Source organism: Eptesicus fuscus, chromosome 18 (genome assembly GCF_027574615.1).
Source record: "Eptesicus fuscus isolate TK198812 chromosome 18, DD_ASM_mEF_20220401, whole genome shotgun sequence".
In the NCBI taxonomy this organism is placed as follows: domain Eukaryota; kingdom Metazoa; phylum Chordata; class Mammalia; order Chiroptera; family Vespertilionidae; genus Eptesicus; species Eptesicus fuscus.
The window spans coordinates 8,751,100-8,770,339 of record NC_072490.1 but is presented as its reverse complement, the minus strand read 5'-3'; the positions used below and the strand labels follow the sequence as shown (position 1 = coordinate 8,770,339).

Genomic DNA, 19,240 nt, shown 5'->3' with positions numbered 1-19,240 from the left:
AGAAAAAAGTCCACAGAAACGCTTTAGAATAAAAATACTTAAAGGTGGGTTGGATAGCACCAAAGACTCATTTAACTTAAAGCATATACCTTTTCCAATCACTAAGGAGGATTTCATTACAACCCTACCTTTTAAAAACTGTTCTTCTTTATAGCTTACATGAGAAATAATTGTACGAAGAACCATAATTAAGACTTTTTTAGACCCAGACTTTTTAGTATCAGATATCTCCTTTTTATTGTTATCCTTTCTTTTATTTCTAAGGAGTTAGGTTTACTTTTAAATTAGTAAATCTGGGGATTTTATGAGAGGACCTAAGTGTGTCCTAAGAACACACTGCTTCTTTGTCCTCCTATGTAGTAACTACAGGCCTGGTGCACGAAATTTGTGCACTTAGGGGGTTCCCTCAGCCCTGCCTGCGCCCTCTCACAGTCTGGGAGCCCTCGGGGGATGTCTGACTGATGGCTTAGGTGGCAGTTGGACATTCTTAGCACTGCTGCAGAGGCAGGAGCGGCTAGAGCCTCTCCTGCCTCTGCAGCAGTGCTAAGAATATGCTCTCCAGCCATGAGCCCGGCTTCTGGCTGAGCGGTGCTCCCCCTGTGGGAGGCACTGACCACCAAGGGGCAGCTCCTGTGATGAGTGTCTGCCCCCTGGTGGTCAGTGCGCATCATAACGGCCGGTTGTTCTGCTGTTCATTTGATTTGCATATTAGGGTTTTATTATATAGGATTACTAAATGAGAAAAGATTACAGAACAATGTGTATAGGATAATCCCATTTATATATCGATATATAAATGTACATATACATATATGTACATATGTATATGTGTGTGTATATATACATATATATTTTGAAATCTAGTTATACACTAAATTGCTATTTACAGTGGTTATTTGGTGGGGGGAGGGAGAGAATAACTGGGCATCTCATTCTGATTTGTACATTTCTGTATGGTTTCAAATTTTACATCGACTTGTATTGCTTTCATAGTCAAAGGAAATAGTCAAGATAGTGCCGTTCTGAAGAACAAAAGGAGAATGCACCTTTGGAGGAGGCGGTGTGCGCTTGCTCTCTGTGGAGCACTCCTCACTGACTCGAGTGGCTTCGTAGCACCACATGGAGAGTGTCATGAGCGATCGCAAATTCATTTTATGTTGTTTGGCACTTTCCCTCCGCAGTGAGAAGACTGCTCACGTCTGGCATCGTGATTCAGGTGTTCCCACTGCATGACAACGAAGCCCTGAAGAAGCTGGAGGACTCCTGGTACACTGGGTTTAATTTGAAGTACCAGCCCATAGGTACGTGCCAATGCCCGTTCCCGTAGAGAGAGGAAGACCTACCAGTGCAAAGTCGGGCTTCAGCAGTGGTGTCATCTCCCTGGGGCTCACGAGGCAGGGCTCACCAGCTGCATGCTGGGAAAACAGGGGGCAAGGAGTAGAAGGGGTTAATGATCTATTTATTTCTAATATGATTTTAGATGGACTGAATTACAGGCTTTCTATTTCACCAACAACACAGGCAGTTCAGAATATCCTTCATGAGTGCATGTCAGAGTTGGAATGGAACAGGTTCTATGAGAATTTAGTTTGTGAATATTTTGTATTTGAAAATTTCTCTTTCTTTAGAGCTAGTCGTTTGGAGTTAGTCAAGTTGCACTCACTCTTAGGTGCCGACTTGTGGGGCTAAATACCTTTTGAGGTGGGTTTATAAGTATCGTGTATATTACTGTTGTCTATCCATTTTCTCTGAATACAGTGATAAAAATAACCGTGAATTTATTTGGTGTGTGTTGAACCTACTTTGTATAAATAAACTTAAATCAATACAGATGTCTGAATTTGGGGGTTTAGATATTTTTTTAAGTATAAGAATTATATTTAAGCTGGTAGATTTCACTATAAGTATTACTATCAGTTTTTCCTTAAAGGACATTTCTCTTTTGATTTTATTTAAGGGAATCCCTCTAAAATGATTTTTTTAAATTTCCATTCTGAAAACAACTATCACAACATTATAACTGAACAAAAATGGTTTTTCAGATTATATTTTGAAATTGTATTCTGAATAAATTTTTTGTAGCCTTTGAAAGGAATAGTTTTGTTTTTGATATTTCAGGTGACACAGTAGTCATTTCATGTTACACTATGACATTTTAAAAATTTTGGCATTTAGATGGCGGTAAATTTAAATATTGCTTCTAGGTCTTGGTATGAAGTATTTATTAGCTACTTTTTAGAAAGTAGGGGGAGAAAAGGAGTTAACGGTGAAGGCTGACCATGGCTGTGGTGGGGGGTCTGAGGCCTCTGGGGGTGCTGGGACTGGTGACTGTAGCTGGGGCACAGGCAGATATTGAACTTCCCCTTGAGATCAAAAGAGAACGATCATCTGATTTGGAGCCCATGAACACCTTTTTTTTTTTTTTTAACATTGCTTCAGATTTTAACCTGATTCAGATTTGAGGCAACCTCACATACCCGCTGTTTATAAATGTTGGCATTTAGGTGGTGATAAATGCCACCTGGGTTAGCGAGAAAAAAATAAGGATAGGAGAAAATAGCTTATCTCAATTTATTCTAACCTGCAACCATAGACTGATCTGACACATGACCTTAAGAAAATTACATTTTAACTGTGTGTAATTGAGCAAGAAATAACTTCTACTGCTGCACCTCCCCCACCCCTGGCATCCCACCCCGGTCCCGGGGCAGGGTGCTTGTACAGTCCACACGCTCACCCACGTGGATGCGGCCGACAAAGGACGCAGTGTTGGTGGCCGCTCTTGGATTAGACAGCTTGTGTCAAATTCACGGAATATTAACAGTGATGTTGCTTGGACCTTCTTCTTCCTGGTGCTCATATGAAGGTGTAGGTAATGTTCTAGAAGTCAGTATGTAGAACGTTGTTTTGTGCTTTTGATTAATTTTTCTTTAATGTATTGAAAGATTTGCCATGACACATGGGTGAAAATTTATATCTTTAGTTGGGGGGAACAGGATACAATGGATGGGGAGTCTTCTTTGAAAAGAACATGTGTAACTACAGTTTTAAAGTAGGAGAAAAGTGGAGCGCATAAATTAAAAGGGGAGTGCAAGTTTAAATGTTTTATTGGCCATGACTGAATTTAAATAGGGACCTTGGAGATTTGGGACAAACCCCTCGGCGATTTGTGCCTTTGGGAAGAAGGCATCCATCAGATGAGGAAATAAAGAGGAAATAGACGCAGGGTGCCTGGCAGAGCCTGGGCCCTGAGCTGGGGGAAGTGTCAGGCATACAATACAGATAAATGGGGTCTTTGTACTGCGTTTAGCATGAGGATGGGTTTAGCATCACACACTGATTGGGAAATTATGGTATTAAGCGATCCCCACTTAACTAAAGAAATGAATCAGCTTAGTTGAAATGATAAGAAAAGAAAGTCTTTGGTAGTCTGTAATTAAGGTCTTTTTTTCTTCTTCTTCTTCTTTTTTTCCCTTTTATTACAGACGGTATCCGTGGCTACTTTGGGGAAACAATCGCTCTTTACTTTGGATTTTTGGAGTATTTCACTTTTGCCTTGATCCCCATGGCGGTCATTGGGCTACCTTACTACTTGTTCGTGTGGGAAGACTATGACAAGTATGTGATCTTCGCCTCCTTCAACCTGATCTGGTCCACAGTGATCCTGGAAGTGTGGAAGCGTGCCTGTGCCAGCATGACCTACAGGTGGGGGACCCTGGTCATGAAGAGGCAGTTTGAGGAGCCCCGGCCAGGATTTCACGGGGTCCTGGGCATCAATTCCGTCACGGGCAGGGAGGAGCCGCTCTACCCCAGCTACAGGAGGCAGCTGCGCATTTACCTGGTCTCTCTGCCCTTCGTGTGCCTCTGTCTCTACTTCTCTCTGTACATCATGATGATTTACTTCGACATGGAGGCCTGGGCCTTGGGTCTCCACGAGAACAGCGGGTCCGAGTGGACCAGTGTCCTGTTGTATGTGCCCAGCATCATCTATGCCATCGTGATTGAGATCATGAACCGCCTCTATCGATATGCTGCCGAGTTTTTAACTTCGTGGGGTAAGACTTGATGCTTTGTTTTTTATCTCATGCGTCAGTAAGAAATATTGCTTCCACCGTGGGATTCAGGTAACTGCTACCTCGCAAAGCAGATGGATGCTGCTCTGGGCTCCTTATAGAGTCGTGAGGAGAAGTCCTGGGCTCTGTGAGCTCCAGTGATCTCCAGGTCATAGTCATCACAGCTCTCATTCATTGAGTGTTAGTTACTCCATTCCAGGTACCCTGCAAAGCACTTTACACGGTACCTCATTCTCACCTCCTCAGGACACGCGAAAGACACGTCTCACCATTTTATGGCTAAAGATACTGAGACTTCACCAGGTTCAGACAGCAGACGGTAGAGCCAGGCTAATCCACACCTCTCTGTTCTAAACCTGTGCCCCTAGTGCTATGCTGCTGGGCTTTATGCTAACGGGGAAGTAGATTGGATTATCTTCCTGAAACTCTGGACGGATGAACTTTGTCTGAGTATCTGAAAACCAGTTGTCTAGTCGTGCCGGGCACTGAGGGCTGCCATGGAACTCAGTGAGGTGCTCATGTGTGTCTGCGGTAAAAGAGGAACCTGCTTACAGTTTAAAAACAGCCTTGATAGGCCCTTCCGTCTTTCACTTACTTATTCATTCAAACAAGCAAACGTGTTATTATTCCCTAGGAAGAATCTAGGCCTTAACCACGAAGATATTTTAAATTACTTTTGATAGTCACGTAACAGCAACTGCTACCGTTTAGTGAGTGCTTTGCCGATACTGGGCTAAGGCTGTGTATTCCTTCTAATCCTGACGGTGACCCTGGGAGGAGGGTGGTGTCAGCTCTGCTTTGTAGACAAGGAGGCTGAGCGCCGCAGGTTACGTGACTTGCCCACGTCAGACAGCGGCTGAGTGGCTGGGTTGGGTTTCCAATCCAGGTCAGCCTAACACTGCCTCTCTGTGCACGGTGACACTTCCCAGCGGAATCTTCCTTTTGTTCTTCTGTCCTGCTGTTCCGGGACCTGCACTGTGTCTCCTCTTCCTGGCTGAGGATGGAAATTTGAGTTTCCCTTTAAGCTAAGCCTTCCAAACCACACACTGGAGAAAAACTTTGTTTATTGCCCTTCTCTTTAGGCAGGGGTGAGGAACCTTTTTTCTGCCAAGGGCCATTTGGATATTTATAACATTTGAGGGCCATACAAAATTATCAACTTAAAAATTAGCCTGGCCCTAGCTGGTTTGGCTCAGTGGATAGAACGTTGGCCTGCGAACTGAAGGGTCTCGGGCTCGATTCCGGTCAAGGGCACATGCCAGGGTTGTGGGCTCGATCCCCAGTAGGGGGCGTGCAGGAGGCAGCCAATTAATGATTCTCTCTCATCATTGATGTTTCCATCTCTCTCTCCCTCTCCCTTCCTCTCTGAAATCAATAAAAATATTTTTTAAAAAATTAGCCTGCTGTATTTGCTCAAACATTTAATTAGCTCACCCCTAATTTCTTGACAGGGCCAGACCAAATGATTTTGAGGGCCGTATATGGCCTGTGGGCCGGGTGTTCCCCACCCCTGTTCTAGAGGTTGCTATCAGTTTCACCATCCCCACTTATTCAGGGTCTTTCTCTGGGTGGCTGTCTATGGGATCATTTGCCAACACATCCCACATTTCTTTGTAGCAGTAAGATTGAAAAAATAGTTTCAGACTGCAGTGATACTGTGGTACCCCCCCAAAATGTGTCTTAACCTTGGTTTCTTCCTTGTCGGATGCTCCTAGCAGTGAGCAGTAGGCATGATTGACAGCCTAGAGCATTTACTGACTGAGGCTCTGTAGTTGACATCCTGCCCACAGTGCAGGTCTCACTCACCTCACCACAGTGCTCCCTGCTGCTATCTTATCTGAGAGAAATGACCTCTCCTTTTGATGTTTTAGAGAATCACAGATTGGAGTCTGCCTACCAGAATCATCTAATTTTGAAAGTTTTAGTGGTAAGTAGAGTTTTATATACAATTCATTTTAATTATGAAATTAATGAATACCATTTAACACATTAAGCACCCAGCCTGTTACAAAACTTCCAGACGGTAAGTATAGTGTTAGTCACCGGTGACTGACAGGGCACTTAACGTGTTAATATTTAGGAATATAAATATGAAGACTTGCTTCTAATTTCAAGATATCAGATAGTTAATACATTTTGAGCAAGTAGACAAGGATTGATTAATAGGTGTGTTTATATCTACATTCAATCCTATATAATAAAATCCTAATATGCAAGTCGACTGAACGGCAGAACGACTGGTTGCTATGATGCACACTGACCACCAAGGGGCAGATGCTCAATGCAGGAGCTGCCCCCTGGTGGTCAGACAGAAGCTGGGCTCACGGCTGGCAAGTGCAGCGGCCGTGGCGGGAGCCTCTCCCGCCTCCACAGCACCGCTAAGGACCCCTCCTGGGGAGTGGGCCTAAGCCAACAGGCGGACATCCCCTGAGGGGTCCTGGACTGCGAGAGGGAGCAGGCCGCTAGTAGTCTTATAAATGTGAATGTGGTTTAAGGCTTCAAATGTAGAAATTTGTTTATAGCCAATTTCTATTTATGTAAAAAGCTAATTATCTACTTTATAGTCATGTTTCTCTTCTCTTTGGTGACATCTTTGAATGCTTCACTATTCAACAATCCCTGCAGTTATGCACAGTTCATTTAGTGATAGAACGTTAAATTATTTTTTTATAAATTTTGGTGAAGAATGCTTAGAGTTGAGGAGGTTCCCAGCATGTTCTGATGGGCAGAAGGAGAGAGATGGAGAGAAGGCACTGTGTTACTTGCTTGCAGGTTGTGTAAAAGCTCACACATTCTGCCTCCTTCCACCATCATTATAAACAACAAAGATGTGCCGGCTTGAAAGCACCTCACTTATCAGGAGGCATCTGTACCATAACTGAGGATCAAGACAGGTGCATAGAGTCCTCTGAACTTGCAACTGTAACCGATTTAACACAGTTCATGTACTTGACTCCCCGAGGCAGAGATCGAGGCCCCCACTGAGAAACAGTCTTTGTTTAGCAGTAGAAATCATTTTGAGAAGCCTATTTATCTGTTTTTTTCAGTCCTTAAAAGATCAGATACTGCCATTAGTATCTGGAAGATGTTTAGGTTTCTGGAAGTAGGTAAATTTATAGAGGCAAGAGCGGGCTTGGACATAGAAAACCTGTCATAATAGGTGCTCATAATTCAACGGTGTAGCAATTTGGACATTTGTGCATATCTAAAAAGGCTCTGAAGGCCTCATTCTAGCCCCACAAAGTAATTGATATTCAACATATTGATGCCGAATCAGCGAGGAAGTTACCTTCTCTGTTGTCTGTGTAAGATTCAGGGGAACATGTAATGCATTAAAAAGATCATTCAAATTGATTTCAGTATGGAGCCTTTGCCCTTAGAGGTAAAAAGCTCCATTTGGCTTGAAGAATTCAGTTATTTGTGGGACTTCATTATTCTCTGACATTTCAGATACGTTGTCAGGTGACTGCCTTGTGAAAAGACTCACATGTTAGGATCTGCTTGTGTTCCCTGGGTCTCTCCCTTCCTTTTTAATCTTACGGGGAGAGCATTTCCCACTTTCCCAGGCTTTCGCTTTCCACCTTCTACCCTGACTTAGTCCTCACCCCTCCCCTGGCTGCACTGATCTTATTGCTGACTCTCTGCAGTGACTCCCTAGTCCCTCACTAATGAAGTGCCCACAGCTGTACCCAAAGCAGTCTTCTGTCTCGGGAAGTAGCCAGCATGAGGCTGGAGGCAGAGAGGAAACCCATTAGTGCAGGGTGTGGTTGCAGATTCTTGAGCAGGGGAACTGCTTGAAGAAATGGCACTTGTTATGGTGGGATCCCCAGCCCAGAACTGTGTCTGAGCGGGGCAGGGGCGTCTCAGGCCTGTGGTGACAAAGATGCCTCCCACACTCGGCTGGTTGTTACAGCTGGTCTCTCTTGCTGGTGCCACTCATCTACCTAGGCCAGTGATGGCGAACCTATGACACGCATGTCAGCACTGACACGCGTAGGCATTTCTGATGACACGCGGCCGCATGCCGAGGATGAAACATTTGCTGCTCCTGAGGATGAAACATTTGCGAAATAATGTTTTTTCTCAAAGTGACACACTACCCGAGTTATGCTCAGTTTTTTTGGTGAAGTTTGACACATCAAGCTCAAAAGGTTGCCTATCACTGCCCTAGGCGTCGAGTCTCAGGTCCGTGGGCACAAGGAGGCTTCTGGGGCTGGGCTACTTGTGGTGGTGGTGGTGGTGGTCGGCAGGGGGGGGGGTGTTGGGGGTCCTTCTTGCTGGTGCTGCTAGGCCATCCTTGCAAATCCCCTCGGGGAAGGCAATGGGGGGGGGCCTGCAGGAGGGAGGGAAGGAGAGCATAGCCCCTTGCAGCTCATTGTTGGTGGGGGTCCCCATAGTTCCTCTTGGTTCATCTGCTGTTTTCAAGCTTCTAAGTGGGTGAGTGGGGAATGAACCCATCTGGGCCACCTGGCTTACCAGGTTGGAGGTGGGAGTGGTGGGCCTTGGTCTCCCTCTTGTAAGAACAGGGCAGAAACAGGAGCGTCAGCTGCGCTGGTGCTGTGTTACTCACCCAGTCCTGGGTTATTCCCCAGCCGGTTCATGGCCTCTGAGTCTCCTCCGGGTGCCTCCTGCATCATGTGCAGGGTTTATAGACGTGCCCACTGAGGGGGAGGAGGGAGAACGGGGCTGGAAGTCTCTCGGTGAGTTTTTAAATGCAGTACTTACAGTTGTAAATGTAAATGTAAAGTCCTATGAAGCAACACTAAATATTGTCACCACTTTTTTGCCAGTTCAACTTTCTGAATTGCTTTGCCTCACTCTTCTACATCGCCTTTGTCCTGAAGGACATGAAGCTCTTACGTCAGGTGAGTGTGAGTAGCAGAAAGGTATCCATTCTTCAGGCTTTAGAGGCGGTTTCTTGTAGTCAGGTAATGCAATCGGCTTCCCATGATTACTTTGACAAATAAAACCTTTTCAATTTTGTCTATTTCTAAGCCCAATTCTAATTAAAAACAGAAAACCCATTAGCACTGTGTAGTGTACTCAACTGAAAAGAAATTAATGGAAGCTAAGCAACTTATAAAATTAATGATATAGGGCAGTAAAATAAAACATGTAGTTCCTATATATTTGTATTTGTATAGAATTGTAAGAAGAATTCTAAAAACAAAACATATTTTTTAAACTTTTGTGTGTGTCTCAGGGTGGGGGTGATTGGTGTAGCCTTACATAGGTCTGATACATTTCATTTGTAAATTATAGGTTGTTGTACTTTAGAGACCAGCAGATCTTTTTCTGAAATGCTAAGAACGTCTGACATATATTTAATACTGTGTATGCTTGAGTCAGCTGCCGGGGAGGGCTGCTCCCTCCTGGTGTTAATGTCCTGTGATGGTTAGTGAGCAGCCTCAGAGCCGAGGCTTCTTAGTATTCATATGAGGACTTGGGATCATTTTCCAGAAATTTTTTTTAAAAATTGTATAACAGAGAAAGTATTTTGTAGTTATGGTCCTAACAGCTTGCATAAAAGTAAATTAAATGTTGTGCTTTTAAGAATTGCACTCTCTATATTGCTACTTTTTAAACATTATTTTTGAAAATGGAAAAAGTAGTTGGATGCATATACCTTCCCCAGTCCCACCAGCAGTGTTAGTGGGGTGTGACTTCTCATTTCTTACACTTTAGAGAGTCTCCTTCATATAACAGGGGACAGAGGGATGGGAGAGGATTCTTGAAAAAATAGAATTCTAATATCAGCAAAGACGTTGTGTGATGGAAACACTGATATCCATCTGGGGAAAGTAGAAATTGACACACCACCTCTGGAAACCATGCCGGCAGCTTTGCCAGGAGCCTTAACTCATCCCTAATAAATCATTAGAGATGGGTGAAGATTCATATATGTAGGTATCCAAAGAGCAGCATTTGTAGTAGTTCAGGTTGGGAATAACACCTACATTCAACAACAGTGCCTGGGCTACATAAAGAAAGAATTTTTATTGGCACAGGAAAGTGCTCACAATATGTAACGAGGGGGAAAAAACAATACAAAGCTGTATATAGTATGTAGTGGATGATTCTACTTTGATTTCTACATATGATTGGAAATATCCAAGATGTTAGCAGTGGTTCTGTCCTGTTTGTGGAAATCATGGGTGACTTTTTATTTTTCATTTTCTAAATTTTTTGCAGTGGGTGGGGGAGGTATTAGTTTTATAATATTTTTAACGTTGTGGCCAAGCTATTATTTTTCCAAAATTGGCAACATCATTTAGATATTCAAATTTTGTAGCCAGGATGATATACCAACAACAACAAAACAACAAAATTTAAGGAAATTTGTTCTACTGATTCGTAACTGGTTTATTTTTTATTATAATATTATTTGTATTATAATCTTTTTGTATTTTAATCTAAGTCTTCCCTGTGGAAAAATAAACACACATTAGAAACATCATTCCAACACCTAACTTTTCTGATACTAGCTTTTATAACAGTAGTATACTATTTGTTGAAAATGGCCATTTTCTTTGCGTAACTGTGCGCATGGGGTGGTTTTATTAAGCGACACTGGCAAATAGGTGTGTGCTTCTCCTTAGAGCCTGGCCACGCTCCTGATTATGTCCCAGATCCTGAACCAGGTTGTGGAATCCCTGCTGCCTTATTGGCTCCAAAGGAAGCACCACGTGCAGGTGAAGAAGAAGGTGCAGGCTCTGAAGGCAGACATCGACGCCACGTTATACGAACAAGTCATCCTGGAGAAAGAAATGGGAACGTATTTGGTAAGCTTGAATCTGGTTGAGTTTAGCATCGACTCAATGTGCATACCAGTCACGTACCACGTACATACACACACGTAAACACTCACGGTCTCAGCTCAGGGCTCTGCAGCCAGTGCAGGGCTACTGTCCTGAATCTGAAGTTATGCCTAAAACACAGAGGATGAGCGTGGGGAACCCTGTGAGTGCTCTGCCGAGGTGCTGGGAACAGCAGCTAGAGCCGGTGGGCAGGGGGGTGAGACGGCCATGGGGCTAGCAGCGTGGCTCGCTTCAGACGCAAAGAAAAGATTGAACGTGGGTTCTGGAAATAGCGGAGGGAACTTTGTAAAGTATGTGGTTGTCTAACCACTATGCTGCACACTTGAAACTAATACAAAATAATATGTAAACTGTAATTGAAAAACTTAAAAAAAAATTTTAAAACCAAAGAAAATATTGAAGCCCATCACTAAAAATGAAGATTAATTTATAGTTTAAGTTACTTAGTGCTATTGTAAAAATAAAATAGTTCCTAAGACAGAAGCCTGAAATTCTTTGGGAACTATAAGGAGATCATTGGAGAGTCATAAAACCTAACCATGTATTTAGTGAACTTTTATTGAGCTCCGACTACATTCACTACGAGGTGTTGAGGTCACGTTTGCTTTAGGTCATTGTTTCTTCTATCCTGCACCTACCTTCTTCCTATGATATAGTCTTCTTAGTGCGATAGAGCCTTTGGTGAGGACCCACTGTCATTAAACTTCCATAGTCTTGTTTTTCATCATGAATGAATTCATCTCCTGATTATTGAACTAACTTTCTTTCTTTCTTTTTTTTGTTTTGTTATATTTTATTTATTTTTTACAGAGAGGAAGAGAGAGGGATAGAGAGTTAGAAACATCGATGAGAGAGAAACATCGATCAGCTGCCTCCTGCACACCCCCCACTGGGGATGTGCCTGCAACCAAGGTACATGTCCCTGACCGGAACCGAACCTGGGACCCTTGAGTCCGCAGGCCGACACTCTATCCACTGAGCCGAACCGGTTTCGGCTGAACTAACTTTCTTACTTAGTTTTTTTCTCATATGCTTAAGAATTATAGTTTGCATGTTCATCTGGAGTAGGAATTTATTCTCCCCCCTCTCTCTCTCCCTCCCCTTCCCGGCCCCTGCTCACTGCATCTCATATGCTAAAAATGCCAGGCAGAGCTTGGCATGACTGCCGGGCTGCCCAGCAGCACATCTGAGAGACATTATCTGCACATCTCTGCAGGGGCTCAACCTTTTACTTTATGAGTCAAACCAGCACAATTTTGAAAGCTGAGCATAGGCTATGATGGTTTCTTAAGACCGAATTGTGGTAAAACCGGCTTGATTGCTAAGATTTTTACTCTTTCCCCACTCTTGATTACTTCACTCTTCAGAGAATTAAATCAATGCTATATCGCTGGGCATATTTTAAAGCCACATCTGTATGCTGCAACACAACGTAAGGAAATGCTTTCTAGAGCCAAATGCAACCAAAGAGCAGTTTAGAAATTGCTCGCCACTGAATCCCCAGCTGAGCATCCACCGGCCAGCTCCGAACATACATGTGCTTGGTGTTGCTCTTTGACAAGCCTTGGAAACTGCCAGAGAGACTCACTTGGAATCCCTGGGCCCATGCTTCATCCACGTAGCCAGAGCATCTGAGACAAGCACTCCCTCCATTGCCAGTACTCTATAATTAAGTTAGGAAATTCTCTATTTCAGCAAAATATAAGATACAAAAAGAAACTGACTAGAAGTAGAATCTGACTTTTACTAAAGCGCTCAGCTCCGGAGTCTAATAGGCATGTCTTGGAGAAAGACCAACCCTGAGATGCAGTAGTAATAATGATTCATTTCGCAATATCCATGTTTAATATTGCTTTAAAATACTGGGATGAGTATTTTTCTTAAACTGAAGTTGTCATTGCGTATGCATAGGGCGATCATGGGGAGGTCTGGAGTGCAGCCTTAGGCAACATGGCAATTACGACACAGCATAAAGCATTGCTCAGCTTCCCTCGGGTCAGAATAAATGTGATTGTGAACAACAGGCATCTAGTGAGGCATTCGGGTAGCGTGTCCCTGTGTCCAGTGAGAGGCGGTGGTGTTACTCAGGTGGTGGTGTTACTTAAGCATCCTGCTTCAGCGAGGGCTTCGTTGTCCAGTTATTAAAGATCACTAAGTAACTCACCCCACCCTGTTAGTATCTCTTTAGTTGTTGAGGGTACACAACGACTATTGCCCCTCTCCTCCTTTGGACTAAACCTTTACAAACATAGCGGAAAGGTTTTTAAACATGGTTTCAGAGGGATTTCTCCATGCTCCCATGGTCTCCTTATTTTCTGCTGTAGACTCCTTTCTTTGGCCTCTTTGATGTATATACTGCTTTTGTTAGGGTGACCCTGGGGAGTTTCCTTGTTCTATCAGCTTTGTTTTTCTTTACTTTTAATAGAATTGAGATAAATGTCTTATACCATAAAATTCACTATTTTAAAATGTACAATTTAGGGTTTTTTAAAATAAGTTCACAAGGTGTGCAGCCGTCACCACTATCTAATTCCAGAACTTTTCATCATCCCCCAAAGAAACCCATAACCATTATCTTTTATTTTATTATTTTTTAAATTAAATTTATTGGAGTGACATTGGTTAAGAGGGTCAGATAGGTTTAAGATGTGGATTTCTAGGTTACAAGATCTATATATTTCACTGTGTGCCCACCACCCAGAGTCAAATAATCTTTCATCACCATATATTAGGACCTCTTTACCCTCCACCCCGCCAAGGGAGAAGCCTGTAGCACGGGGGGCGGGGGGGAGGGCGGGGGACTCAGTGAGGCTGAATAAAGGTGAGCCTTCTGAGCGGAGTCCAGAAGGTACCACTGTCCACATCAGGTAGTGACTTCTCTTTGGAGCGAGGCCTGTGAGACCTCCAGCCCCTCTGCTCCCTCTGCTCCTGGGCGTGCCTGTTGTCACTTGTGACGGCTGCTGTGGACCTGGGAGCAGGAGGTGAATCTCGAGTGAATTTAAATGCACAAGATTGAGCTGTTTTTCTTTACTAAGTGCTGCCTGAGTTGCTACTAGCCGTGGGTTAATTTTCACAGTACTGAAAACGTTGATTCTGACAGATTTTGCCCCTTTTGTTTGTTTGTTTGGAGGGGCAAACTTCCGGAGGTCCTTACGCGATCCTTTTTTGCTGGCATCACCACTATTAGTTTTTCCTTTGGAAGGTCAGGGCCTGGGGTTCTATGGGGCCCATACTGTGAGGGGCCACCATGTAAGATTTTTTTTAATTTTTAATGTATTTTTATTGATTTCAGAGAGGAAGGGAAAGGGAGAGAGAGATAAAAACATCAACAATGAGAGAGAATCATTGATCAGCTGCCTCCTGCACATCCCCTACTGGGTATCAAGCCTGCAACCCAGCATATGCCCTTGACCGGAATCGAACCCGGGACCCTTCAGTCCGCAGGCCAAAGCTCTATTCACTGAGCAAAACCGACCAGGGCTCTAACTTTTTTTTTTTAAGTTAAATTTAGTGGGATGACATTGGTAAGTTATTCTTATTAGACGATATTAAAACCATGCCTGTTTTCTCCTTGTGGCTCACAATTCCAGGGCACCTTCGATGACTACCTGGAGCTCTTGCTGCAGTTTGGCTACGTGAGCCTTTTCTCCTGTGTTTACCCGTTAGCAGCGGCCTTCGCTGTGTTAAATAACTTCACCGAAGTTAATTCCGATGCCTTAAAAATGTGCAGAGTCTTCAAACGTCCATTCGCAGAGCCTTCGGCCAGTATTGGTGTATGGCAGGTAATTATTTGAGAAAAAATATTCCTTTAAAAGAAATAACAGAACGAGGCATTGTGATTTAAAGCCAAGAGCCCAAAGGAGAGTTTGGGAAAACTGATTTCATTCTTGCTCGGCCACCGAACAGCCGTGTGACTTCAATAGCCATTAACTTCCCCTGGCCCTCACTTTCCTTATTTTTAAAATTGGGGGTAGGGGTAAGGCAGGTAAAATATAATCTTTATGACTCCTTTCAGGTGTAAAACTTGGACAATTTTCTAGGAGAGTAGCCAGCTGGGCTTTCACTCACATAACGAGGTCCTCCCCACTGCAGTGTCAGAAGAAAGTGGCACAGTACTTTCCAAATGCTTAGAGTAAAGTACTGTCAATACAGAATCTTACATTCACAGAAAACATTCTTTAGGAGCGCAGGAGAGAGCAAGACACTCTCAGATGAAGGGAAACCAATAAGAGATTTTTTATTGTCAGGGGACCTATCCTAAAAGTATGACTGAAAGTTCTCAAAACTAAGGAAATTATAAAAGTAGGAATCTGGAGACATTAGGAAGAAATAAACTTGCTAAACAAAAATACAAGTCAATACAATAGATTTTCCTTCTCTTCTTGAGTCTTTAAAGTTATGTTTGAGAGTTGAAACAAAAAATACAAACCTATCTAATGATTCTAAATACTATATGTAGAGAAGATATTTAGGCAATTATATTACAAACTAGAAGCCTGGTGCACGAATTCGTGCATGGGTAGGTTCCGGCTGACCTGCCCTGATCGGGTTTGGGGGGGCGATCGGGGGTGGGGTCAGCCTGGGGGAGGGGCCACGGGCAGTTCACAGCCCCCTGGTTGAACTCCTGGTCGAGGGAACAATTTGCATATTAGCCTTTTATTATATAGGATAGGGAATGGTAAAGGGAGGTAAGATTTCTATATTTTACTCGAGCTGATAAATAACAACACAAGTAAAAGGAAAAAATGTATATACACATATAAAATATAATGTAACTATATATGTATATACGTGTGTATATAATATAATTATATATATATATATATATATACACACACACACACACACACACACACACATACTTAGAGCAACCCCTAGAAAGCTATATAAAAATATATTCAAAAACACAGATAAATCAAAATGGAATATCAAAAAATGTTTAGGTAACTCATAATAAGACAAGAAAAACAAAGCAGTTTTAATTTCATGTTCTTTTTTCTTTCAGTTGGCTTTTGAAACAATGAGTGTTATCTCCGTGGTCACTAACTGTGCTCTGATTGGAATGTCGCCGCAAGTGGATGCACTCTTTCCGGAGTCAAAAACAGACCTCATTTTGATTGTAGTAGCAGTGGAGGTAAGTGAGAGCTTAACTCTCTTTCAAATAGTTTCTACATCAGATGCCTCTGTTGTTCCAAAGCAGTGATGTCTCTGGCTGGCAATTTAGCAACATGCATTTACTGGTATGAAAGCAACACCGTTCAGGAAATGGGAAGACAGGAGTCTGAGGCTGTGCATTCCTGGTGATCACTTGGGACTGAAAAATGGTCACCACGGAGGAAACAGGAAAGTGACTTTCCCAGCCTGGTCAGGGCTGAGTAGATAAATCTTATTTGAAACTAGAGGCCTGATGCACGAAAATTCGTGCAAGCGTAGGCCTTCCTTCCCTCTGGCTGCTGGCACTGGCTTCCCTCTGGCCACCGGCAGGCACCTGGTATACGGGCTTCACTCCGGCCCCGGCTTCGTCCAGAAGGACGTCAAGAATGATATCAAGTCTAATTAGCATATTACCCTTTCTTTATTATAGACTAGGGGCCCGGTGCACGAATTCGTGCACCTTGAAAGGAACTGTGGGCCATGAGGCTGCGGTGGGCACAGGGGCGGTTCTTGGCCCATCCTCTGCGCCCCTGCCAGCCCCTCCCACTGCGGCCCCCAGTCTCCTGTCTGCCAGCAGCCCCGCTCCTGCCTCCGCTGCTCCCCTGCATTGATGGCGTCGGCCCTGCTCATACCCTCTGACAGCATGGAGTGACTGGGGCTGGTGCCAGCAGTGTGAGCGGGGCCAGTGCCGTCAGCGGGTGTGAGCAGCGGCTGCTGCCCGACTGCCCCTCAGGAGCGGGGGTGGGAGGGGTGGAGAAGCCCTCAGGGGCGATCAGGGCTGGCAGCGGGTGCGAGCAGGGCTGATGCCAGCAGCAGGTGCCAGCACCGGGCGGGACCGCGGTGCACGGGAGCAAAGAATTTTCAGTAACCACCAGAGACTCGCCCCGATGACAGCAACCGGTGCCCCACCTGGGTCTGGCGCCCCCGCTCACCTGCTTCACCATCCCGCCGCGGCCAATGCCCGCCATGTTCTGCGCGCGCGCCCCTGGTGTCAGCGCACATCATAGCGACCAGTTGTTCGGTTGTTCTGCCATTCAATCTATTTGCATATTAGGGTTTTATATATATAGATAGAATTCTGTAGGTTTAATATGGTGGGGTTTTTTAGTCTAATCTAGGGATTTGTCACTTTTACTTTCTTAAACAAACCCTAAGAAAATATTTTTTTGAGAAAAATTCATGTTTAAGTCTCATTTCCAACAGGTATGGAGCCCATTGTGAAACATTCTAAAACTCCAAAGCGTGCTATCATGTGTAGGAGGACTCTTAGTTTCACATACAAAGCACAAGCTGGCTGTCTCTGTACTGCTTAGAAACCATTTAATTATGTTTCTGACTATGGATTGCTGTACCATCTTAAAAATCAAGCACTTACCAATCACAAACAAGAATTTGCAGGCAATTTTTTGTTGCTAGTGATTTTAGTTGTCAGGAATATTGTGATCTTCTAGTTTTAGATATTTAAAACATAGGAGAGTGATGAAAATTTGTTAAAGCAAACTTTGGCAGGAACATAAAGTAGTGATTCATATACCTAAGGTCTCAGGACTTAGAGCTGACCAGAAAAAAAAAAAAATGAAATCCTGGAATTCATTTGTGCATTCAAATGTACATTTGTACATTTCCAGTAGTGGCTGAAGAAATACAGTCTGCTTTGCTCTATTTTGCTCTTTTAGCATATTTGATAGGAATCTGTGCTTGTGATAGATGCTATATGTAGAATATTCGTGTTGGAGAATGATTTTAGATGGCAGTGTGTAGGAGGGGAAAGAGAATGGCTCTGGCAGATAAAAGTAGGTCTGTTTTGGACTTGTGAGTTGAATAGGATTTTGGAGAGCTATTTGCAAGGCTGATTTATTACCTGTGGAAGTGAGAGATCAAAACAGAGAGGGCCCTTAGCCAGGGGATGGCCGGCTGGCCAGGCTCATAATGTAGCTTCTTGATTTAGGATATGGCCCTTAACTTTGCAGATCTAGCAATTTGTCTTTGCCTGTAGTACATCCAGGGCTAACTAGACTTTTGGGACTGACTTATGCTTAAACTAATGAGACTCACAAGGGATTGATGAGAATGCCAAGTAGTTCATTTACAGAAGATACCCGTTGAGCATCTTTTCATGGATTGTAAATGTTTTCATTTGTAAATCTTCTTTGGAGAAATGTCTATTCAAATCCTTGTCCATTTTTAAATTGTGTTGTTTGTTTTTTAGTTGTTGAATTGTAGAGTTCTTTATATATTATAAACATTAACCCCTTATCAGATATATGATTCACAATATTTGCTTCTATTCTGCAGGTTGCGTTTTCACTCTGTTGATACTATCCTTTGATGCACAAAAGCCCAACTTCTCTATTTTCTCTCTCTCTCTCTTTTTTGTCTTTGTTTTTAGTGTTATATCTAGGAAATCATTGACAAATCTAATGTCATGCAGATTTTGTCCTATGTTTTCTTCTAGATTTATAGTTTTAGGTCTTAAGTCTAGATCTTTGATTTATTTTGAGTTAATTTTTATATATGATATAAGGTAAATCATTCTTTTGCATGTGGCTATCTAATTTTCCAGCATCATTTGTTGAAAAGACAGGCCTTTCCCCAGTAAATGGTCTTGGCACCCAGTCAAAACCCATATATGTGAGGGTTTGTTTCTGGGCTCTTTATTTTATTCCATTGGTCTGTATGTCTATATTGTCTTTTCATGCATTTTATTGGGGGTATGATTGACATACATAAAGCTGTACATATTTAATGTATATAAGTTGACAAAATAAGTAATATCTATCTTTTTGCCAGTATTACACTGCTTTGATTACCGTAGCTTTGTAGTAAGTTTTTAAATCAGAAAGTGTGAGACCCCCCCAACTTTGTTATTCTTTTTCAAGATTGTTTTGGCTATTTGGTTGTATGTTTGTAGTAACTATAGCTACTTATTTTCTGACTTTTGAAAAACTATTGATCAAAAGTTGAATTATATAGGCACAGATTGGTATTAAACTAAGTCCTCCACTTCTACCACATTAATGTATTTAAAGATTTATTTATTTTTACTTTATTGACATTTGAGAGAACCCTTGCTTTGTTTTCTAAATTGAGGATTTTCTGTGTCAGAACAAAATCAAGCTCAGAGAAAGTGTTAGAAGTAACCAAAAAATTAGTAAGTTAGCTAATTTTATTCTAGTGTTGCTGAGACCTGTGCTG

General features: G+C 42.9%; 1 protein-coding gene across 1 annotated transcript in view; it reads left to right on the top strand.

The window, feature by feature from the left end:
• The window catches only part of ANO10 (anoctamin 10), a 92,023-nt gene that overhangs the window by 12,371 nt on the left and 60,412 nt on the right, over window positions 1-19,240 (top strand). Inside the window, exons 5-11 of the mRNA XM_054729815.1 lie at window positions 1,182-1,301; window positions 3,486-4,055; window positions 5,945-6,000; window positions 8,864-8,938; window positions 10,673-10,855; window positions 14,482-14,673; window positions 15,897-16,025. Coding sequence (XP_054585790.1) covers window positions 1,182-1,301; window positions 3,486-4,055; window positions 5,945-6,000; window positions 8,864-8,938; window positions 10,673-10,855; window positions 14,482-14,673; window positions 15,897-16,025 — 1,325 coding nt within the window. The remainder of the gene's footprint in view (window positions 1-1,181; window positions 1,302-3,485; window positions 4,056-5,944; window positions 6,001-8,863; window positions 8,939-10,672; window positions 10,856-14,481; window positions 14,674-15,896; window positions 16,026-19,240) is intronic.